Raw genomic sequence first — 24512 nt, forward strand, 5'->3', positions numbered from 1 at the left:
GAAAATCAGCCTGTCTGCAATGAAACCTGTTTGACAACTGGAAATAACATTCACCCTGTAGATACATCTAGCCCTGTTAGAAAGTGATCTAAGGTCACAGCGCTCTAGGGGTTGTTTTTCTTTTTTGTTTCCTCTTTCCCATTTTCCTTTCCTTTCCTTCCCTTTCCCTTTTTTTTCTTCTTTCCTATTTTCCTTTTTATTTTTTTCTCTTCTGTTCTTTTCTTCCCTTTTTTACTTTCTCTCCCTTTTCCTCTCTTTATCTTTTCTTTTTTCTTCTTTTTCTTTCCCCTTTTCCTCTACTTTTCCCGTTTCTGTCCTCTCTTTTCCTTTTTCTTTTTCTTCTTTCTTTTTTTCCTTATATTTTTTTTTTCCTTTCCACTTTTCCCCTCCCCTTCCCCGAAGCCTCACGCCGCTCCTCAGCCCTGCCCGGCAGCTGCGGCCCGGGGTGCGCGCTGTTGGTCGCGGGGCTGCGCCTCTAGTCCCGACATTACGGTAGGAGGGCCGGGGCGCGCCTCTTCCACCTGCCAGCGGCCTTTAAAGTTGCAGCGGGCCGGGGCGCGCGATGACTCGGGTCGCGGTGCCCGGGTCGGCCGTCGACAGCGCGCATCCCGGTCCCGGTCCCGGTCCCGGTCCCGCAGCGGGGTCGGGGCGCTCCCGCCGCCTGACCCCGGGGGAGCTGCCCCCCCCTCGCTAGTTTTTGTGTCCCCCCACCCGGTGTCAGGGCACGGCAGGGCGGGGGGCGGCGTGCCGGGAACCCCCATGTCCGCCGCGGGCCACCCGGGCGCCGGCCGCGGCGCTGCCGCGGGTCCCCGCTCCTCTGCGCCCCTGCAGCGGCCGGGCGGCCGCGGGTAGCGCCGGTGCCGCCCCGCCCGGCGCCGCGGGCCCCTCTGAGGCTGGCAGCCATGGAGCCCGGCGGCCCCCCCGACCTCCGCGACGTGGAGCAGAAGCTGGGCCGCAAAGTGCCCGAGAGCCTGGCGCGGCCGCTGCGCGGGGAGGAGCACCCGGGCCGCGCCACCGCCGCCACCGAGCCCGCCCGCGGCCCCGCTGCGGCCCCCGGCCCCCGCCGCCGCCGCGCCGCCGCCCTCGCACGGCTGGAGACGAAACTTCACCTCCTGAGGCAGGAGATGGTGAGTGCCCGGGGGCGCTCCCCGCGGGGCCGTCCGGAGGGGACAGGGTCGCCCCTCGGAGCCGCAGCCCGGCGGGGCGCGGGCGCAGCGATGGGCACGGTGCGGAGCCGCCGCCTCCCCGCGCCGCACCTGCTGCCTGTCGGCGGCGTGTGGCTGGAGACAGGCGGCGGGTGTCTGCCCTGGAAGCTCGGCCTGGTGTCCTGGGACCTGGGTCTGCAGGGGGTTACCTAGCTGCGGGCGGACACCGCGTAACTGCGCGGTGGTTCTTCGCCAGGCTCCTCTTTATAACGTGGCTGAGAGGATTTCTGTGACTCGACTTAACTTCGGGACTTCTGACTTGCTTACTGTTGTAAAGCAGGTGCTTGCCCGGCGTTGTGTGCTGCTGTCGTCGAGAAATTTTGTTTCTCAGTGGTGCCATAAAATTGTCACCTTCAAGGCAAAACTAAAAGAACCATGGCGCTCTTTGCAAGCAAATGAGCAACCAACCAAAAATATTGAACGCTTGGTATGTTCGATTCTGACAATGCCTATTTGGCCTCAGTTTTTATTAGACTGTAATTGTGCGCAATTACAGAAGAACTTTTTTTTTTTTTTTTTTGGCAGCGGCTCTTTCCACAGTTCTTGTGCATAACTTGCTTGGTCAAACTCCATACTATTTTCTTGTTGGGATGAGGATTTTGCTGGCAGCTTGTGGAGGTGGCTTTATGCAACTGCCTTGGAACTCTGCCATTCAGAGAGAACAAAGCAATCTCATCCTATGTAAACAAGTACAATGCTATACCATTGTGCCTGTCCCGGTGCAACCTCACATATATATAAGCAAAAGGTCAGTGGGTGGGTGGGAGAGTTCTGAAAGAATAAACAGGCTAGGAGGAAAGGGAAATCAGGAATAGGCATCCCAGCAGTTTATAGCCAAGATTATGACCTTAATCTTGAAAAGTCACTTTTTTATCACAATTCTTGCCTTATGGCTTTGTATGCTATAAGAGATGCTCGCTAACCTAAACTACCATGCATTTTAATGTAATGATCACTGAGAATTTTAGTTTTTAACATTGTTCCCCATTGTTAGCATCCTTTGTATTAGTTTTCAAAGTTCTAAACTTGTACAAGGGTTGTAGGGTGACCTGTGCATAGATTATAATATAGAACTCTTAGGGGCGTTGAACTGCAAAGGTAGCAAATAAGGTAGATGGAGTTTTTGGCATGACTGTGTAGACATGTCATGACAGTTATGCCTATTAAGGGATAAAAATCAAGTGACTTGCCCTCATCATGTTTTCCTTGCTAGTTGGTCTCTTCATCTACTTTACATGTGAAGTTTCACATCACAGTCTTCAGTTTGTCTATATTCTTTTTTTCTGCTTCCTAATTTCCCTCTCTCTCCCCCGTCCCCCTCCTCAGCTCTTGGAAAGAACAAGTTTGAGTCTCAGCTTCCTTGAGCCCTCCTTTCTCACTTTAATGTCTTAATGACTTAGTTTTTCACATCTAAACTCATCGCTTATGTTAAGCCAGGGGAGTTCTATTGCACACCTCCTTGTTTGACTTTTATTCTGTGCCTGCCCGTTCAGCTACTTTTATAATGAGTGTTTGTTGTACAAGAGGAAATATAGTTACTCTGTCTACTTTCTTCTTCTCGTGTCATCTGTTTTCTATCTTCCAGAGGTTGGAAGTTAGCTATCTTCTTGTGGTTGTCGACAGTAACATAAGAATTCTCCTCTGTCCGTAAGGTTTCTTCAGGTTCTTAATCTGTCCCTTTCACTTCTGCAGTTTTCTTGTGACAGTGTACAGATCTGTACAATTTAAGAACAACAGTAGATAAGGAGAGTTTCTATGTCTCTTCTTCTTCTGAACGTCATTCCTAAAACAGAACCAAAACACAATCTGTTATCTCACTATTTCACATCTATTTGTAGCATATTATTCTTTGGTTCTGATGAATATCTAAGAGGCCTCGACTGGGGAGAAAAGTAGTTAGTATCTGCTATAATAGTAAACAGATGTAAAAAATTTAAAAAATAAGAAGTTTAGAAAACCAAGCAACATCTATCATGCTATGTTTTCATAGTTGCCCTCTGATACCAGCTTCTGCAGCCTGCTCACAGAAGTTCAGATGTACACCTGTGTTTTTTTTTTTTAGTTTACTTGCTTCAGGCTTGAGACAACCTTTTCGTACGTATTGGCAAAGCAAGGTTATTCAGGCTCAGCTAGTCACACATGAAAAACTTGAGACTGACTGGTGTGCAGACATCTTAATCTTTAATATTGACCAGTACCTTCTCACTATCTCAGTATGTTATCTTATTGGTTTTGTTAATGATGACATTTTGAGCAGACGTGGCTTTTTTTTTTTTAATTATTTTTAAACTTCATACAAATTGTGTGTTTATGCAGCTCAACTTCTGTCCTTTCCCACAGGTATTGTTTGTTACAATGGCTATGCCTGTGTTGACAAATTTCAACTAAATCTGAGAAACAAAGCTATATTATGGATAATATGAGTACATTTTGACCTTTCATTGCGCTGAAATCGTGGTGATTCCAAAGCTTTTGACTGTGCTAAGGATGTATTTTACTGTTAACTAAGTTACGAGCCATTATGAGAGGGGGAACCTCTGTGTTCCACTGACAGCCTGTTTGGCCCCTGACAGTAAAGAACAAGGAAAGCATACCTGAACCCAGTTGTAATGCTTGGGAACGTACATTAAGCCGTATCTCAGGTAGTATGTAATCCTTCCAGTGCCCGAAGTAAATTCCATTGTGCAGGAATGGAGGTAGGTATAATTTTTCCTCATTTTAAAATGGAGGACCATCTTCTCTTCTTTCAGTGCTCACTTTTTCCTCCAGACACCAATGAAATTTATATTTCTGCTCTTTCAACCACCCTATATGTTTATCATGCTTCAGAGTGAAGTACTGATATCTGTTGATTTGGATGTTTCTGAGAAAGAGAGAGGTGGTGGAAGCTCTGAGACGTCTGTCATCACATTGCCATGTCCTTGGGCCTGGAAGAGCATGAATAAAATGGGTGGACACGATTACCTCCCATATGTCATCTCCTACAGGAGAATGTTAAAGACATGAGCGTATAATCATGTCCGTATTTGATTTAGGAGTGGTGTTTTTGACCATGAGTTTAAGCTCCTGACAGATAGGCAGGTGTGTGGGAGTAAACTGTACATCCGCTGATGGAGGCCTTGAGGCTTGCGTCCCCTGATCTGTTTGCTGTCTTGAGTGGATTGTTCTTTTTCTCCGGAGCCCAATTTTGTTGGTAGTCACTGGAATCATGTGCAGAACACCATGGAGGTTTTTGTTTTGTTTTGTTTTGTTTTGTTTTTAACTACGAACCTGCTGAGCCAGGGCACCGTCCCCTTTTTTACCTTCACTTTTCCCAGCCAAGTCTGTGATTGAGACTGCCCTGGTAGTGCTGAAAACCTTTGAGGCATAAGGCCATTGCATAACAAGAGAAGCAAGGTGTAATTGCTAACTTGGGTCAAAATTCTGTTCTCTGGTCAACCTAGAATTTGATGAATACTCTATACCCCTCACAGCTGCGACCCTGTTCTGGTGTGTGATGCTTGTGAGGTCACCACTCAGTACAGCTGCACGCTGCTTTGAGTAATCAACATGGCTTGTAACTGCTGAACCTGAGGGCTGAACACTAACTGCTGATGCTGCTAGTTCAGAAGCCTCATTTCTGCTTCACAAGCTCTGTGTTTACTCAAAGGGAGATTTTTATTAATACCTGAAAAAAAAATATGTTGAGTTTTTTTCTTTCAGTTCATATTTTTCTTAAATCAACTTTTTATTGCATTTCTCTGTCTGCACTACACAGAATAAAATAATAACATGCTTTGCATAAGAGTACTTGGGTCCAAAAAAAGGTAAACAGTGTCTTGGAATTAAGAGGGAAATGGTAGAGCTGGAACTTTTAGATGAACTTCCTTCCAGTGAACACTGCTGGGGATCAAACATCATTAATGAGCCTGAAGGCCAAACCGGGTATTCTGGGTGCAGCAGGTTTTTTTGTTGTTGTTGTTGTTTTTTTGGGGGGGGGAATAAATAAGTGGAAACAATCCCATTGCTAAGAAATTGAGTATGACAGATTTAGGCTAAAGCTAGTTGAGAAAGAGGAATGTGCCTGTGCAGTCTCACTAATTGATTTTTTTTTTTTCTCCTGTTGCTCTAATAGTTCTGTTTTATTATGACTATTTTACGGGTAATGAACATGAAGCCCTGACAAAATGAAGAAGAAGTAATGGTACTTGTACTGATTGGAACTGAGGCAAATATGATCATTATGATACTAGTCCTTCCTCTTCCTCCTTCTCCTTTTTTTTTTTTTTTTAACATTTTTTTGCATATACTTAGCATGCAAATGAAGATGCAGATTGAAGGGTAGACTTTCTGTAACTCTCTCTTACCAGTTCTTAAGATCTTGAGCAACTTCAGATTTGCTTAGATTTGTTAGAACAATAACTAGGGGGGGTCTGCCTTTATTAGCTTCTTTGAACGGCATTTTTAAAAAGTCAACAAATGTACCTTGAAACATCTCATTCAACACTTGCTGTAGACGTCTACATTTACTGTTTCCAATGATAACATCAATTGACTTAGTTGAAGCCAAGATATGATTCAGTGTGTCTAGTCAGCAGTGCAAAGCTCTGTATCAGATGCTGGTTTTCTGTTAGATTAATTGGAATTTTTGCTTAAAAACTTGATTGAAGATAAAATCTTAAATATAAAATTACTAGTGGCTAAGCCTCAAGCCTGTGTAGGAGGGTTTGATTAACCTTGGTTTCTTAGTGAGCAGTTGCTCAATGAAACCCTGAAGTGAGGCTCTTCTTAGAACTAAAAAATAACGAATACAGAAATAGAGATTAACTTATTTCCACAGGTCTTCCAGAAGTTCAGTGAAGAAGCTCATAATGTTGGATCTTGCTAACAAGTTCTCTCTTTTATACCCTCCAATTGTCATGATGTCGTTGAAGGAGTTTGTAATTTTTATGTGGCATTTAGATTGTACAGTGATATTAGGATGCTTGGATTAAAAGGAATTTGTAGATTAATCCTTTGGAATAACGACCAAATCTATCAAGAAAAAATTAAAATCTAATTATGTTACCATAACTTCACCAAGTTTTCTGACTTTTAAAGACCGTCTTCAACAGGACAAGGTAAACAACTTTATTTAACTTTGTGCATATTTAAGTATCTTTTGGCTGGCAAATCTCATGCAGTACCTGCATGATTTGAATTCTGGAACATCACTGTGTTGCACCCAGTCAGTGCTTATGGCCATTCCTGTTCAGCTGTGCTACCTAATGAAAGGTTTAAGTCCTCAGAAAGTACATGTATACTTACATAATTAATTACTGCTTGACCAGGAGTCTGTGAAACACTGTAGATACCTGACCTAGCATCATCAGTGTGAAACACATGCAAAAACACATGCAATACAAGAGATTGTCACAGCAGTTCTCATGGATGCTTGATTGCACTCAAGATAGAGTTAGTGTGCCAAATTACAGATAAGACTTTTGACAGTCCTGATTTGAAACAATGCACATTAGCATTTCATGCTGTTTCTTTCCTGATTATTTTGTTTCAAGGATGGAGGAAGAATTTTGGCTTTGAAGTTGTTTTTTAAAAGCTGATTGATGACAGTTCATAATGAAAAGATGTGGTGTTTTGCTGAAAATTAAACCCCTTCTGTACAGAGCTCTACAGTTTAAGTGATTTACAATAGCTTACAGCAAACAGATTGCAAACTTTCTAACGAAATCAGCAGAACAGCATGAGTTTGTGTGGATACTTAGGGCTAACCATAGTTAAAAAGAACCTTTTGTGTGTAAACTCAAAAAACTTGAAATGCATAATAGTAAATACATACATTGACCACAGAAGACGGGCCAACAATTGCTGAAAAGTAATTGGAACTTTGCGAAATCAAGGGCAATTTCTGTCTTGGATTTGTACCTGCATTTGTAACCATGACACTTGGGAGTCTTACATACAAGCAGCTTTAAAAGATGGTTTGTGGATTATTATTTGTGAAGATAAAGACTTGAACTGTAGAAGATCTTGTAATAAAAGGGAAAATTTTTTGTTACAAAAGCAGAGTTGTAGTATATTCTTTCCAGTCCTCACACTTGTAAGTGGGGCTGCTAGCTATAAGCATTTACCACTGGTGGATTACTTTTTGCCATCACATCAGTTGTTCTTTCTGTTGAATTTTGGCTTTGATCACCCAGTTATCCTCAGTGATGTAAAGCTGGGGCCAGTATTTAGTAGGGCAGCTGGAGCCTTAGAAGGCATCAGTGCATCACTAAGTTTCTTGCTGCAAGATTTCTCCTACTACTTGCATAGCAATGCCCAGGTCATTTCAGGTCAGAGGATCTGTGTTCTACACAGTCTGTAATTTTATGTGTTCATATTTTAAAATTCTAATTGAAACAAAGGTAACAGGCAATAAATGAAATTTTAGCATGATTTTTGTGAATACAGACCTTCTGTCCTGGAGATATATAGGAAATGGGTGACTTTTCAAGCTCTGATGACTCGAGTAGTTTGACTAAGCCCTGCTCTAAAAGAACTGCAGCAAAAATGGCTACTTGCAGGCTTGTCAGAAAGCTATTAAACATATCTACAATGCTGAAGAAACTGTTAATTACAACTGTAAAAAACAACTGAAGAAGGAGGGAGGAGAATCTTGAATTTGGACTGAAGTGTGATGGCATCCATCAACAGAGAAATTGTGAGGAACAGGATTACCCAGTTTGGGCCGATAAGTTTACTGGGTGCATAAGGAAAAATAACTTCTGTAAGACTTCCCTTGTGTTTGGCTTTCTTGCTAGGGAGTTCCTGGGTGTATTTCGTTAGTTTAAGCTGTTCAGTCTTGCTGTCCTGTGGCCTGTTGTTTTTCAAGCACAGTTTGGAAATATCATCCTTGTCATTGGATAACCTCAGTTAATGCCAGAAGGGAATCCTAGTACTAAGAATTTTAAACCTGTGAATCTTTACCTTTTCAGTCACTTAATAATAATTAACTTTTCAGTGGTAGACAGGGTAAGTTATTCAAGGACTAGAGAAGGACTGGAGAGAGAACTATGTGGGAGTGACTGCTGTGGAATTTCAGGAAGATGTTGAAATATTTGTTCTGAAATATACGTCTGCAATGAGAGCCAAGGAGATTAACAGTTAAAATAATTGTTTCTTTAATGTAGAAGATAAAACATTCTTGCACATCTGTACTTTGCAGTATAAGAGTATGAGTGTGAGGGGCTCTTCTGTTACCAGCTGAACGGCTACAAACCAGATCCAGCAGGAAAAACTTGCACCTGCACTCGCCATATTGCAGATTATCAAGTAGTAAGCCTTGCTCTGAGGATAGGTAGGCTTCTGGGCTTGATCATTCTCTGCACCACAGTGCACAGAGCCATATGGTTATATAAATGGCACTGGCATCCCTTGAGCCACTTACACTCTTATTTTGTGACTATAACAATCTGCTAGAGCCTCCTATCTCAGAGACAGTATTTTTTGTATGTTGTCATTTAAATAGGTGCACCATAATCTACATTGCATTGTTTTTTTTTCTGTTTTCTTTTTGTAGTCCAAAGGTGTGTGACTAGAATACTTAATTCAGTAGGTGTTGAATTCACAGCTATGTTTCTATCAAATTAAGACATCACTGCTCCTCCAACATGTCTGGACTCACTTTCATAAGGTAACCATTACTGGAAGATGTGATTTGGAGAAGATTTTAACTTAACTTGTTGAAACAATCTTACTACTTTTTCATAGTTCTTAACATGTTCTGTCTTTGGCAGCTGCTGTGTGAAGCTCAGGCATCAGTGGTTGTCTCTCCATGTCTGTCTCTAGTGAGAACTGGGTTATGTCCAAAGTGAGCAGTGGGCCTTTTAGGCACATCCTGTGATGTCTTTATGTTCTGAAAAACTTCAGTCAAGTACCTGAGTAGTTCGCAAACTCCACAGAACCTTTGGTTGTAGAGGTGAAGTGTTCATTATAGCTGGCTGGAATGAACTCTGGTATGTCTATAGACCTTCTCATTTGTAGAGCTTTGAAAGGTGTAAAACTCACACCCAGGTTTTATCAAATGTAGAAGCAGATACAGATGGTCCATTACTTCAGAAATACCCTGTATACTATTCCAGCAGTGAGTCCCACTGGCTTCCAGCCTGGGGCTGATGAGTGTGTGGAATAAAACACAGCTGAGGGTTCCCCCAATGTTGCTCCAAAGGAGATTTTTCTCCTTCTGTAAGCAAAGGACACTAGAGAGTTTAAGCAACATATGCATGTCAGATGTTAGTGTTAGCTACTCTGTTTTGTCAGGCTATGGACCCTCTTCCCAGAGCTTCCATAAATATGGAGAAGAGAAATACATACACAGCTATGCAACCCTTTTCTCATCAGTCTAATCCTTCTCCCCCATTCACACCAACCGGACAATTCTTAATGCTTTGTAAAACAAATGATATGACACGTTTGTTAGGTAACAGGAAGCACAAACACTGAGCTTCCAGGGGAAGTTATCTGCATGTTTCATTTGCTGTGCTGTAAACCAAACTCCCTGCAATATTGTACAGCCCTGCTGGGTGCAATGCCAGGTGAAGTGAAAACATTTAGTGCCTGTAAGACAATGTTGAATTGCTGTTTTGCTGAACTACTGGGAATTGCAGATTTTATAAATGTTTTACTGGCTTAATTTTGTTCAATGTATTTGGATACCAGCTGCATTTATGGCTAAAATGCTTCCAGAAGAAGAGTTATTCTGCTGCATTGCTGTTTTGGCCTCACTGTAGATGCAGAAGGAGGTGCACATCCAAGAGTTATAATTTAATAAATAGGTTGAGTATTTCCAGACTTCTTGTTTTTACCACAAGATAAACAAATAAAACCCTGCTTTACATTTTTCTGTCTGTATCTTTTTTTTTTCTTTCTCCTGTTCTCCTACCAAATTTCTGCTGGTTTAAATTAATGTTCAATTTGAAATGATTGAACTAGATTTTGTGACTAGGGTGCATGCTTATAAGGCATAGCAAACACTGGGCACTGTTCTCTCAATAGTGTTTGCAGAAAATAATATTTTTTTATTTATAAAGCTTCAGATTCTGACCTTGATTCTTACCATAATTATAAATGACAGTCCTGATAGCAAGGAGAAAACTGTGAAGCATTTCTATATAAGCAGAATTAGGATCTGCATCAGTTTGCTACCTTTTCAAAAACTAGTGAAGTAAATGGTATCTGGGAAGAGACTAACACTTACGCTTGAAATGGTGCCTAGAGGAGGGTGGCTGCTCCTGGCCCACCATGAGCAAGAATTTGTTCTCTACATTTGGCTGCTAATATAGACTGTTTACTCTGGTGGTCAAAGCCAGACAACGTGTGTTTAGAATAAAGCACATGTGAAATGAAATAGTGGTAGCACTTTTTTTTTTTTTTTTTTTTTTTGTAGTTTGATACTGAAGAATCCTTTCTGTGGGCAGAAGGGTCTTCTAGCTAAGAGTTTGGGTGATTCTGCACATAAATATGCTGACTTTGAGAAGATGTGCCTTCAGTCATTGTAGACTCAGACTATTGTTTGGTTTAGGCTTCTCGAAACTATATGGTTTGAGGAGGAGTGGACATGAAACCAAAGTGGAAAGAGGACTCTTCCTGACCTGTGACTGCAAGTTCATTTTGCCTTCACAGGGACACTCCAACTACTGTAACCATTAAGAGGTCTAATTAATATCTCTTAGGAGGACTTTTGCATATTTCAGAATACGTCAATCTCAAGTGATGGCTTATGGCTGGTTCATAGTGTTACAGGGTTTGTAGGAGAAAACTAAAATCCTTCAAGAGTAGAGAAGAAAGACTGCAAGAGAAGAAAGCATTACTAGTATGCCAAAGCAATAGTAGTTGTCTTCAACATCAAGTGGAATTGCCTTACTCCTTTGTTAGTGCCTAGCATTAGTTGGCTGTGACTGGAACAATAGAGGAGAGGTAGCTGCTGTTTTCTCCATAGGCAGATGAGGCAGCTCACAGTGACAGTCAACTCGTATAGCTTGTTATACATTCATCAGTGCAAAGCAACAGTCCTGCCATTTCAGAAGAAAAAGAAGTTTAATCCCAACAATGTGTAATCTTTTCTTTTTGCTTGGTCATTTCCCTCCTGTTCTGTGGAAGTTCAATGACAAAATTACACTAAAAGAGCCCTATCCAGCCCTTTTAAAATATAACCATAGTTGTCTTGCTCAGTCCAACATTGTTGTGGCCCAGATTTCCTTGTCTAGTTCTCTCACTTCTGAAGCGATTCTGATAATGGAATTTGGAGAGGGTCTCTTTATTGGAGAGGGAGTCTTTATCAGGGAATATACTCAAATAAAAAGGGGTAATGGTTATATACTAAAAGGGTAGGTTTAGATGAAATATTCAGAAGAAATTCTTCACTGGTGGTGAGGCACTGTAACAGGTTGCTCTGAGAAGCTGTGGATGTCCCATCTCTGAAGGGGTTCAGGTGTTCAAGGCCAGGTTGGATGGGGCTTTGGGCAACCTGATCTAGTGGGAGATGTCCCTGCACATGGCAGGGTGTTGGAACTGGGTGGTCTTTAAGGTCCCTTCCAGCACAAACCATTCTGTGATTATTTTCAACTGACATATTTGTCTTTTCCTAGCCAGGAGCAAATCTTGCATTCTGTTTCTGCTCCCTAACTAGTCAGTATTTCCATAGTAGTAAGAGAAATGGAAAAATGTAATCAATTACCTTGATTCTTTCCCATCCTACTCATACCTCTGGTAGTATGAGGTATCTTGTAGTACTACAGATTAATATTCAGTGCTGAACTAGGATTAAGACACAGTGCTGCAGTTGTATGGTATGTAGAAGTATTTGCTAAGAACATGTTAAGGTATTAAAATTGAGTATGAGTCAAGCCAGAGTGGTCTAGGAGAAGCTGAGGTCTGCACCACGTCCTGTGGTTCATGATTATTAGTCAGCAGGGATAAAATAATGTGGAAATACAGGTATCTAGAGTACCTGTTTTTGACATTTTTGGAAGTTTATAGTTCATAATTGTTTACTCCTGCTACCTTATGAGAACTCTTTGGCTAGAATCTAGGATTTCTGATTATTTGATTTTTTAATACATGTTTTCTCATAAGTTGCATAATCATGCCTTGCAACTTCCAGAATGGATTACTTCAGTGTGCTCTGCAGGAGCCTACCTATGAAAAGGCTTAAAAGCAGCAGCCTGCTTGGTTAATTGTGTTAGCCAAGCAAGTTAGCAAGCCATTATGACTTGCTGAAAATGGTACTCAGTTCTTGTTTGCCTCTAGTTTTTTAACCATGATAGCCCAGATGCAGATTGGCTGCAAACTGTTTGATCCCTTCTTAGTGGGTTAGAAAGAGATAAAAGGAATTAACTATATATATGTATCTGGAAGTTTGAAAGTGTATTTTTAGTTTCAAAACTCAAAATAGACAACTTGGCTTCCCTTTATCTGCGAGATCACAAATTTGCTAATACATTCAGGTGAGCATAAATCGTGTGAATGAACAGTACTTTAGCAGGATGGTGATTGCACTGGTGGAGAGATTTGGGTGACATTTTTTATTTAAAAAAAAATTAGACTGAATCCGAAAGACACTCAACTTTTAATGGTCTACAGACTAAACGTAAGGAAAGGAATCAAAAGGAAAAAAAAAGAGGCTTGTTTGATAAGATGTTAGGTATTTTTTATTAAATACTTTTTAAAAAGATTTGGCACAGATATGTGTTCATAACATTTCCATAGGAAAAAATAAATGATCAGCATATCACTTCTCAACTCTGATAAACCAGTTCTAAGATGATATGTGATCACTTACTATTTCAAGGCTGTCTTGAAGTTCCTTTTTATTCAGATAAACCTTCAGTAAATAGGATGGGAGTGTGCCAACAGTAGAGATTTGACTGTTAGATTAAAACTATGCTTTTAACAGAACCTATCCATTCACCAGGGCCACAGAATTATAACAAACCTACTTTGAACTCTGGGAAGGCAAATATTTGAATTTTTTTGAATCTCATGTGTCTTTCCAGTGATACTGCAAAACCAGACTTGAATTTCAAGAAAGTTTAGTTTTGTCCTAAGTAATAGTAGTATTGTCATGTCTCAGTTCTGACTTGAATAAAGCATGTACTGATTCTTTCCTTTTTTTTTTCTTCTCTCTTTGAAAAGACTAACAAGTTGAGGATCACTCTTGTCTAGGTACAAGCAATATTTTAAAGTTTCAGATGTATCTGTTACCAAAACCCATGATATTCTATCACTGTTCTTGTACTTCAATGCTTTTGAGCATATTTACACAGTGCCAGTATTAAAACTAATTAATTTTTAAAAGGATAAGTAGAGGGCTAGAGTCCTCATTAACCTAACCTAATTCAGAAAAGAATAAATATTTCTTTCCGGTATTAGCACTGCATCTTTAGGAGCATGTTTTGATCAAGGTAAGCATAGGTAACTTAATGAAAGCAAAGTTCACAACAGTTGCTGTGTTGTGACAGATGCTCAGAGCACATTACAATGGTGCTACGATAGTCCATCTGCTGTAACACTTTCTGACACTGTTTGCAGCAGCTTTGTGTTGACCTGAATATTTGTAGTGTCATTACCTTGTCTGTCAACACATGTGGGCCCGTAGTGTGGACTTTACCGGACACTTTCACCTCTGTCATCATAGATACGTTTCCAAGGTCAGATGTTATTTTTATGACAGCAGCTTTTGATATTTAGAAACATGCAGTAAAAACTTCATCCTGTGTTTGATGCTTTTTACTGTTCTTAAATTGTTACAGTGCCTCCCTGTTCATGTTTCCTCAACTGAGCTTTAAAACAATCAGGAGCTTCCTTTTATATTCTCTCATCCTTCTGAGGCTGGATGTTTCGCTCTGTGGTGCTTCAATATTTAAAGTTCTGATTTAGCATTTATTTTATTGGGGGGAGAGGGGGAAGAAGAGGAGGGGGTGAAGTATGGGCTTCACTAATTTAATTTTTCTTGCTGCTTGCTCTCAGACGTGTGGCGTATTTCTCTCTGATAATAGTCATCATATCTACTTAGTAGATATTAAGTCCAGCTTTGTTTTCACAGTAGAATAAAAAGACAACCAAAAAAACAAAGGCAAGATGATTTTTCCCATGTGAATTTAGTATTGCACTGGAGCGTACAGAATATCTCAAACAGTGTATCATTAAAAACTAAACAAATATTTTTGCACCCTACTGAATTAATGATTCATACAAATCATGGAGATACATTACTTTGTATTAATGCAAATGACAGGCTACCTAGTGATACTAGCAAGAAAAGGATGATGCACATTCCAGGGAGGAGGAAAAAGGCATTGAGATCCACTTTTTTATTACAGAGGTAATGCAATTAAGCAATTGCACAACTCGATGGCATGTATTTTCCAGTCAAGTCTGAAGGGGATCAATTAGTATGTACAAAGCTAATATATTCAAATAGGGTGTTGTAAGAGAAATGTAAATAATTAATGGTGTAGTTTACGAGAAGATAAATAACCATACTGGCATAATGTTGTTTTTTTTGTGTGTGTATTTGCAAGAAATATTTTTGAAACCAGTTCATTGAGTTACTTACTCTTAGTTCTTACTGAGCTAACTTTTTCCCTCACCATGTTCTGCTCTGAATCCTGATCATTTTGGTGGTCTCTCAGATCTGGCCTAACCACTTCCTTGTTGCAGGTAGTGAGTGAGTGAGTGGTTGGTTCCAGGTGCTTTTCTTCCTCTAGTGTGAGATATAGAGTCCTGTCTGCAGAAGGAGACTCCTCTCTGGCTGATGTCAAATCACACAGTCCTCCTTTTTCCCTCTTAGTTAAGAGACTCTGTTCACAAAGCTATGTTATGTTGCTACCAAATTTTATATAAGGACCTTTAGAAATAAGTGTCGTAAGCACTTGGTGTGGTATTGCTTTGGAATCTCAGCAGGCTGTAGAGAGATTGTGACTAGACTAGAGCCTCTTTTTAAACTAGCAAGGTCAAGGGTGCAGACAGAAACTGTAAATTTAATAACTGCTCATTCTCTGGACTTCATTGTAGGGAATGCTGCCTAAAAATCTACTGTGCCTTTTAAAATTTGTGAGTTTTCAAGAGAAACACAAAGATAATAATGTCTTTTACAAAATAGTGGAAAAAGTACGTTGTCAGAAGTGCTTCTGTAGCCTGCCAAAATGTTTTTATTATGACTCATTACAGAAGTGCAGCTGAAAAAAGGTCAGTGTAATTTGCTTAATTTGCAGAAATAAACTAGATCAGCAAACTGCAACTATAAATCAAGAATTTATCTGGTAAATTGAGATTTGTAGAGAGAGCTTTTTTTATGTGCCTCTTATTGTTTGAAGACTACTGCAAGTGTAAAAAAACAAAAGGAAAGAAGTGGGAAAACCTTTCAGCAATTCATTGTGACTCAAGTCTATGCTGAAAGAAAACAAAGAAAACAGAAGTGCAAAAAGCTTTTGATCTACCTGTAACACTACTAAATGAAATTTAAAGAGTGTGTGTGTTTTACATAGGGTAGTGTGAGGTAAATCAGTCTGACACATACGGCCCTGATGAGCACTGTAGTATCTACCTCAACCTATTGACAATCTAATCTGTGCCAAACTGTGGTTACTATGTTTATTATTTATGCATATTAAGAAACCAAGGAAATAAGAGAGCTCACATACAGCGTCAGATAGGTTGAGCTAGCTTCAATTATTGTAGTGTATGAATTTAATCTAAACGAGTTGATTTTGTGGTGGAGTGGATGTGGAAACATCCCACAAGCAGTTGCAGTTCCACCAGTGAGTAGCTGATCCCTTCTAGCTAGGGATTGTTAACCTGTGTGCTTCTGCTCTATCACATGGAATCTGCTCGGTGTTTTGACAGGTGATGATGAAGTTTGCATTCAGATTCAGAAGTCAGACTAGATACTGCTTTTTTATCTTGATCCTGAAATACCATTGCCCAGAGTGGCTTATTATTTTAAGAACTTCATGCAAACAGTAGGACAGCTTGGTAGCAGGCAAGAGGTTTAAAGTCAAGCAGATGCATAAGAACTGCTTAAAGTGGGACAGAGCTCATGCACAACCTGTTAATTAACCTGTATGTTTAAGGAGCAGAAATTTTACCCTTATCTATCATTTGTGATTTTTAGACATGTTAAATGAATGGAAGAAAAAACACTTCCTTCTCTCACTGTTGTTGAGAAGCTATTGTAATATCATTCTGAGCCCGCTAACCTTCAAGTGCATGTGCTGTGTGGTTGTTTTGTGGTGGTTGCCTAATAAACAAAGTCAGTATGTGTGACCACATTCATTCCTTTTGTAAGTATGTTAGCTCGGTGAGTCCAATTAAGTAATGCATGTATTCACATATTGTGAATATTTCTAGCTCGTTATGCATGTTCTCACAGAATCATCTCTCACAGACAATGTTTTATTGATGAATTTTATATCCTTTTATATTTGCTGAATGAATTCTGATCTTCTTTAGACTAAATCTGCTCAAATAATTAAACATTTCCAACAAATGTTTATTTTATGCTTCATGTCTTATCTCTATCTTTGGGAATTACTTTTCTTAGTTATTTTGAAAATAGTTGCTCAGTATGTGTAATAGAAAAAGCAATTCCAGGAGAAACAAGAATAAGCTTGGATTCTGAGGAGAAGCAGATTTCTCAGAATTCAAAATAAATTCTTATTTGGACACTGACTCCTAGATTTATTTAATTTGTGTTGAATCTCAAATGAATTCATGGAGTTCATTATTCCACGGAAAACTAAGGTAATCTGCCATTTAAAAGAGAAAGGGGAGGAGCTAGGCATAGATGGGTAACCATAAAACTGTTTATGACTGTTTATGATGCAGGAGGGTGGAAAGCTGTCTCTGACACACCCTAGGAAGAGGAAGTCAGCAGCAATGTAGAATCAGTAATGCTCCTAAACTGTAGTGGTCACACAGGCCTGTTTGTCATGGAAAGATTGTGTGGGCTTGAAAGTCATTTTGTAAAAAAGGCAATACAGATGGATGTGACAGTACGAACAACAGATAGAATTGACTGCAGTACCCATTTCATCTAACCTCTTCATGTGCTAATTCTTTATGCAGGAATTGTTCTACCGCCAAACTGCTTGCAGTGGGGTACCATGTTTTGCTACTGTTCCCATGCAACTTCCAGTTATTATGTATAACTGTACTGTGAATAACTGTACAAAGGCAAACTGCTTCAGAACCACAGATCCCATGCTCCTGAATCCTAGATGAGTGTTTGAGCCCTAGGGATCCTGTGCAGAGCAAGGTGACATAAATAACTACCTGAATCCATTTAGGTTTAAGATTTCATGTCTTTGAGTGACTTATTTCACTGTGCTATGACTGAAAGATTGGTATTGAAGGAAATACTTTGTTGTACAAGCATGCTTATTTCCTTTCCTTTTTCTTTTGGGCTCGTTACAACACACAGCATAAAGGTGTTGAGGAGAAAATTAAATCAAAGTCTTTTAAATAAACTTAGGACTATCTTTTTTCTCAGACCACACTTAATAATTGCCATTAATATCACTACAGATTTGCTGTTTTTAAAAGAAAGAAAAAGGGGGGGGGAGAAAGAGAAAAAGGAAAGAAAAAAAAAGTATGTGTTTCTAGGAACTTAAAAGAAAACAGACTGCAGAAAGGAACTAGTGTTGTAGATGGCTTTGACAGATTAAAAGGATATATTGAATTGAATTTTTTAGCTTTCTTGTTTTTACTTTCTTGTTTTTAGAGGGGGAGGGGGCCCACTGTATATGGAGCTGACTGGAAGCTACGTCTACAGAATATACAGAAGGAAAACACAAGTCCATTTTGCCAGTAGTCTTTGATCCAAAAGTAAAATGACCAGACTAGGACGGCTAATGCACTATTTTGGACAACTGCCAAGAAGCATTAATTGTCTTTGTTAACAGCCGTAATCACTAAGAGTTTTATTCTAAAACCAGTAACCTAGTCCAATCCTGTTTGAGAAACACTATACATACAGAAACAACAGGAATATGTGTAAATGTCTTTGTGTATATCTCTCTGTGTGTGTGTGCGTACACAGATGTCTGTGTGTGTACTTACAAATTTTTTGTGTAACAGTGTCATGCAAGTGACAGTGTTGATCATGGAAGCCCATAACCAAGGCTAGATGAGTAAGAGCAGCAATGTTGTTCTTGTTAGAACAACCAGTGTGAGTATGGGAAAAGAGGTGTAAGTGGGTGTTTAGGTCAGACTGAATAACTGGTTGTGTCTGAATGCTAAATTGTTCTGTCCACTAATGCTACCACACTGTGTTACATGAAAGATGCTCACTGTCACTTTAATTTCATTATTTTCACATGCCACGACTGGCTGTTTAATGTTAAGCATTCCTAGGCATCTATACTATTGTGATTATGCAAACCAAACAACAGGATATGTAACCTAGGTTGTAAACAAAATTTGTTTTTCTCTGTCTTACCACAATTTTTTTCTTGCTGTATGTCATAACATTGGGCTGATTCTCACACACGCACACACACCTTCCCTTTGGTAGTGGTGTGCTCTACATTAAAGAGCAGCTGTAGGAACCATTGCGAAATACATACATTAGATACAATTCACTCTGTTTAGATTATTCCTGAACTGTGCCTGTTACTGTGCATGGAGCTGTCAAATGTAATGAGATTGTATTGTGTTTAGTCCCTTTAATTGAGACCTCTTGGAACTGATTGGTTTGCTCCAACAGTTACATGAGTTGCAACTGTGTAAGTACAAACTAATGTGATTGTGACTGGGCTGAAATACAGAAGAGGCAAGAAATGTCATAGTAACATTTTTATGTTATCAGTTGATGAGATAAATGTCATTAAAGATCAATCTTGGTGGACTACTTTTTAATGTTTGCTTTAGGAAAAGTACACACTTGACATGGGAGACTTGGGACTAAATAGTAACTTGGACGAGGAGGACTCGTCAGTAAGAATGCAAAGAATTACTCTAATAAGGCCATTCCACAGAAATTCTGAAGCCATAGATACTTGAAGAGCAAAAAAATCATACCCTCTGAACTGAAACTGAAATACATGAGCTTTCATTTTTATCTAAAAGCGATTGTTTCATCAGTGGCGTATTGGTGCTAGTTCCATTAAACTTTGCCATGATCAGCCTTTTGGGAAATTGCTGTCTCCAAACTTGCATATATAAAGGAAATTGGTGAAGTCTATAGTTGCAATTGGGAAGTCAGCTAATTTGCTGCTGTCACGACAGCCTGGTTGCTAAGCGAATGGTTTGTAGTGATTTATGAGTTGGAGAAGAAAAGCTGGCTTGATTAGGAGGGCTACAAAATAGTCATTCTGTTTTCAAAATCTCACATCTGAAACAGTGATAGATGGGCGTTATTGTTAAAACTATATGGTAAAGCTGTTTTCCATGGTAACAGATCATCTATATTAAATCCTGTGAAACTGGACTGAGTATAATGCAGCAGTTGTTTTAGAGACTGGGAATACTTACGTGACAGTTACCTAGACAATCTGGTACTTGCAGAGTTTGAAAAATCTTTGTGTTGGGTTGACTCTGGCTGGTAACTAAACACCCATTAGCTGCTCACTCTCTTGCCTTAACACCCTCCAGTGAGAAGGAGAGAATCAGAAGAGGAAAAGTAAGGAAAACTCATGGGTTGAGAAAAACACAGTTTCAAAAGTAAAGCAAAGAGAATAAGGAAAAAAAAATTCTGCAAAGGAACTAAAAATGAAGTACATAAAATCACTCACTATCCAGCAAACTGGTGCCCAGTTTCCAAGTCACAGGTACTTTGGAAAGACCAAATGAGTCTTCTAATGCTGGACATGACATTATGGAATAATGGAATATCCATTTGGTCAGTTCTGGTTAGCTGTCCCAGCTGTGTCAGCTGCAAACCTCTTGCTCATCCCCAGTCTTCCTGCCTTTGGGGCATAGTGAGAAGTAGAGCAGGCCTTGATGCTGTGCAAGTACTGCTCTGCTGTAGCTAAAACACTGGTTTGACATCGATGCTGATTTGTTTGCAGAGCTTGAACACATCACCTGCAGAGGCTGCAATGAAGCAACCTAGCCAGAGCCAGTACAATTCTCTGTTGTATCTAACAGAATAAAAAATACATTAAAATATTTTTTGAAAAGCATAACAAGTCAGTGTAATTTTGGATATTGAAAAGAATTTGGCATTTGAGTATGGAAAGAATCATGTCCAAATGTCTTGCTTGGCAAAAGAAGAAATAGCTTTTGCTTCCTGAGAATATCAATCTCATTCTAGTCCTCTGTGGATGAACAATACAGATGCTATATTTCTGTATAATAATCATGGAATTGGCGAATAGTATAAAATGTCTATTGTCTGGCATAACAGATTTTATTTGTTTTCTTGTTTCTCAGTGGACTAAAGCTGTTCAAATATACTGCTTTGTCTTGAACTGTCTGAAAGTTAACATGTAAGTGATCTATGGAAGAAGAGTATTTAATGCATTTAATGTATTTAATATAATGTATTTAGTACAGTCAGAGATGGTGGCACAGACTTTTGTAGAGAAGCACAGACAAATTATATACAAAGGGGAAGTATATTCTAAATATGTATATTAAATTGGTGGCATACCTGCATGTAATATGCTTGATTTGTACAATTGAAGGATGTAAGAACATGCAATAAAATATGACACAAATTACATGCTAGACATAGTATCCTATGAATTCTTTTCAAATCACTTTTTTCTTCCTGGTAGTTTTAAACATGCATGCCTGGTGTTGGCACTGTGGCAAAAGTTTATGTAGGCCCAGATCTGTGTGGATGTGGAGATTGCAAGTGTATCTATTGTGATGTCGAACATTTAGTATTAACGAGGTGCTACTGGAAGGGGCTGCAGAGCTGATGAGGTTGCAAACTAGCATTGTCTTCTCATCAGGATTTAGCTCATACACAGTTGCATGACTAAACAGCTGTTTCACAAATTCACACTGTGGTTGGGAGTAGCTGCTGCTTCTCTACACTTGACCATATGGGCAAACACTGAATCATCTTGAATTTGTTAGATTACCTTCTCAGTATTCTCACTTGTTTCATGTAACAAATAGGAGATTCCACAGAATGTCTTGCCAATGCTCATCATGGTTCAGATGAAAAGAAAGAAGCAATGAATTAAACACTAAGGCATCACCTTTATATGTAATTTCATTGTAGAAATTTTAGTAGAAGTGTCTTGTTAAGTTTTTCTAGTAAGGTGAATGTAAAGTGCTGTGAGATGCAGCACTGCAATATGCCACTATGCTTTACTGTTAACACTTCTATGTGTGTACATCAACCATGAGAATTACATTGCAAAATAGGAGTTGGTGTTTGGAAAGTATTTTTTGTTCAGTTATTTTTTGCCGATTGTCAGTCTTTATGTTAGTCTATAATATGTGGTTGACCACAAAGTCAAAACCTTCATCTGATACTAGTTTAAATAATTTGAAATTTACAGTTTCAATAATTATACATATCTGTTTCAACTCTTGGGAATTTGTACTGCGGCTTACAACATAAACTCAGATGTAGTGTGAGTAAATGTTTAAGATCAACAAGCCTTTTTGCAAATAACACACATCCGAAAATTTTAGATTACTATCATATCTATAACAAAGAGAATGAGAGGTGAATGCTTAGCTGCTTGGATCTGCTAAATGGCTGAAATTAATTGTAAATGAACACGGGTGTGTGTCTTGTTTCTCTAAATAATGAAAAGTTATCCCCAGGAGTTGTCATGTCATAGCTATGTTTCATCCACTAACAACATAGTGGTACGTTACCAGTGGTACGTGGTAAGTCTTGTTGATGACTAACATTCCTGTTAAGGTGCTGCTTATGTAGCATGATTAGGTTCCCACTTGAACTTCATAGAAAGTATAGTAATACTTAACGTATATTTATGTATGATTATTTAAACAGATTTGTGCTAGATATTGAAGGCGAGTTTTAAAAAATCCTTCTATGGCCTCCAGCTTGCTATTTAGAGTCTGATTTTAGAGCAAGTTGCTAATCCTTTTAATTACTTTTGCCTTGTAGGTTAATCTCCGAGCCACTGATGTCAAGCTTATGCGCCAGCTACTTATCATCAATGAAAGTATTGAATCAATCAAATGGATGATTGAAGAGAAGTCCATTGCCAGCAGAGGTAGCAGTCTGAGTGGCAGCCTGTGCAGCTTATTGGAAAGTCAGGACACATCTCTCCATGGCAGCTGTAACAGTTTACAAGACTGTAGTGATGGATTAGATGGAATATCAGTGGGGAGTTATTTGGACACTTTAGTTGATGATGTCCCTGGTCGCCAAACCCCTTCAGATATGGACCAGTTCAGCGATTCTTCTATTATGGAGGACTCACAGCCTCTGCATAAACATCCCAAAATTGATTCTGATGAGTACTACTGTTTTGGTTAATAAAAGCAAGTTCCAATGGGACATATATGCACTTGTATTTATCCTTTTTCTTTGCTGCTATTTTATTTCATGTGCAAAACCCCAAATTTCTGTTGGAAGTAAATCATACTATGATATTTTGATTCCACTTCAGAACTTTTCTATTGCTTCTAACACATTTCCTTCTTGGTGGGTTATCTGCTTCTGTCCTGCTCAACTTTTCTTTCTCTTTATTTATTGTTGCTTTTTTTTTTTTTTTTTTTTTAGTGCTGTATTTACAGATCTTTCAAAGTGGTGAAGGAAAAGCTTTATCTTTAAAATGAGACATCAGGGAATGAGAGCATCAATTTTGTACTCGTTGGCAATAAAATATCTTCTGATAAATTTATGTTGTGATAAATTTTCTTGACTATTGGGTTTGGCTTTTCCAAAGATGGTGTTCTTACTGAGCCTTAAATCTGAATCTTGAAAATACCTCTACAAAATAATTTTGTTTTATAAGCAATGATATTTGATCTAGTTAATCTGCCTTCACTTGAAGTATCCTAAACAATTCGAGGGGAGGGGGATTGAGAGAGGAGTCCTTTCATCATGAATTTTCTCACGATTCTTGTCTAGTTACAATTTTAAGTTCCAGGCTTCATTAATGTCTTGAAGTGCACTCCAATACTGGAAGCTCTGCATGAGAGAATATTTCATTTTTGTGCTTTGCACCTTTTATTTTTATTGAACCTGCTGTTTTGGTGACACATTGTATACATGTAAAAAGAGTGAAGGAGGCACCCCATGTTCAGAATACCTAATTCTGAAAGTTTGGATACTGAGCCAACAATACTCGACAGAATTTATTTTTAAAATAGTATTTTTTTAATTACATAATTTTTAAAATGACTTTTTTTTAACCTTGAAATTTTGAGGGATCTAGTAAAACATTTTACAGGATGCAACCTGCTAAAAGGCAAGTCCTGTTCAGGTCTTGCATGCACACTCCAACCCCTAGCAGGTTTACTTTGTTTTTACAAACTATTATTAGTAAGAAGAAGTGTTTCCCACTGCTTTTTTGTTTCCTGTTTTACAAATAAGAGTTTATTCTAACCTTTTTGTGCCTATTAGTATGGTTGAGAGCTTTTACATTGAAAAGGTCTGAGAAGAGAAACAGGAACAAACTTCTGTGTAGAAAGTCTCTAGCTTTAAGATTCCCCTGGCACATGCTTTTGTGTAGATTAGAGAGCAAATTTTCATTTTAATTGGTTTAGAATCGAAAGATTACGTCCACATACAGTAAAGGAAAAAAAAAAAGAATATATAATTAACTGGTCTGTCATGAACAGATTAATGAATTTGTATTTCCAGTTTATATACAGTGGAATAGGTGCCGATACTTACACATTAGCTGGAAGAGTCTTTTTATGTCTGTCTGTATTCCTATTGCCATAAAGCATGAAAAATATGGTATAAACTAATGTTTGCAAGGTATAATACAGGCTGCCTATTTAAAATATGTTTCACGCATACTGAAGCAGTAAAGTCAATACATGTCTCAGTCAAAGTTTGTTGTCTGTGTTGATTTTGAGAAACAGTAGTTGTCCAGAAAGGTGCTGCTCTTCCAAACCATGATTCCATGAATGTGTTTTGTCCAGGTTTTATTAACAGCAAATATGGAGAAAAGGTAAAAGGTCAAGAAATTGGAAGTGATGATCTGTGCTCTGGGGGTACCTCCATTTTTTCTCGATACAATAGGTGTTTATGTGCATCAAAATTAAAAAGCAACATATGCATTTTTTACTTCAGACATTATGATTTGTTCAAATAGAGTGAAGAAATTTGTGGTTACCAAGAATGAGGCTTCTCAAAGAGAGAGAAGCAACTGATCAAACAGGGTTTTGCAGGTACCTCAG

The 24512-nt window shown here is 39.1% G+C and overlaps 1 protein-coding gene across 1 annotated transcript; it reads left to right on the forward strand.

Annotated features, from left to right (window-relative positions):
- The first annotated feature begins 548 nt into the window (after positions 1-548).
- LURAP1L (leucine rich adaptor protein 1 like) lies at positions 549-23354 on the forward strand. The gene is made up of 2 exons (XM_084305227.1): positions 549-1127; positions 22261-23354. Exons 1-2 carry the CDS (start codon positions 903-905, stop codon positions 22633-22635), a joined length of 600 nt encoding a protein of 199 aa, XP_084161353.1. The 5' UTR covers positions 549-902; the 3' UTR covers positions 22636-23354.
- Positions 23355-24512: the final 1158 nt, after the last annotated feature.

Source organism: Netta rufina, assembly GCF_964035555.1.
Source record: "Netta rufina genome assembly, chromosome: Z".
Taxonomy (NCBI): domain Eukaryota; kingdom Metazoa; phylum Chordata; class Aves; order Anseriformes; family Anatidae; genus Netta; species Netta rufina.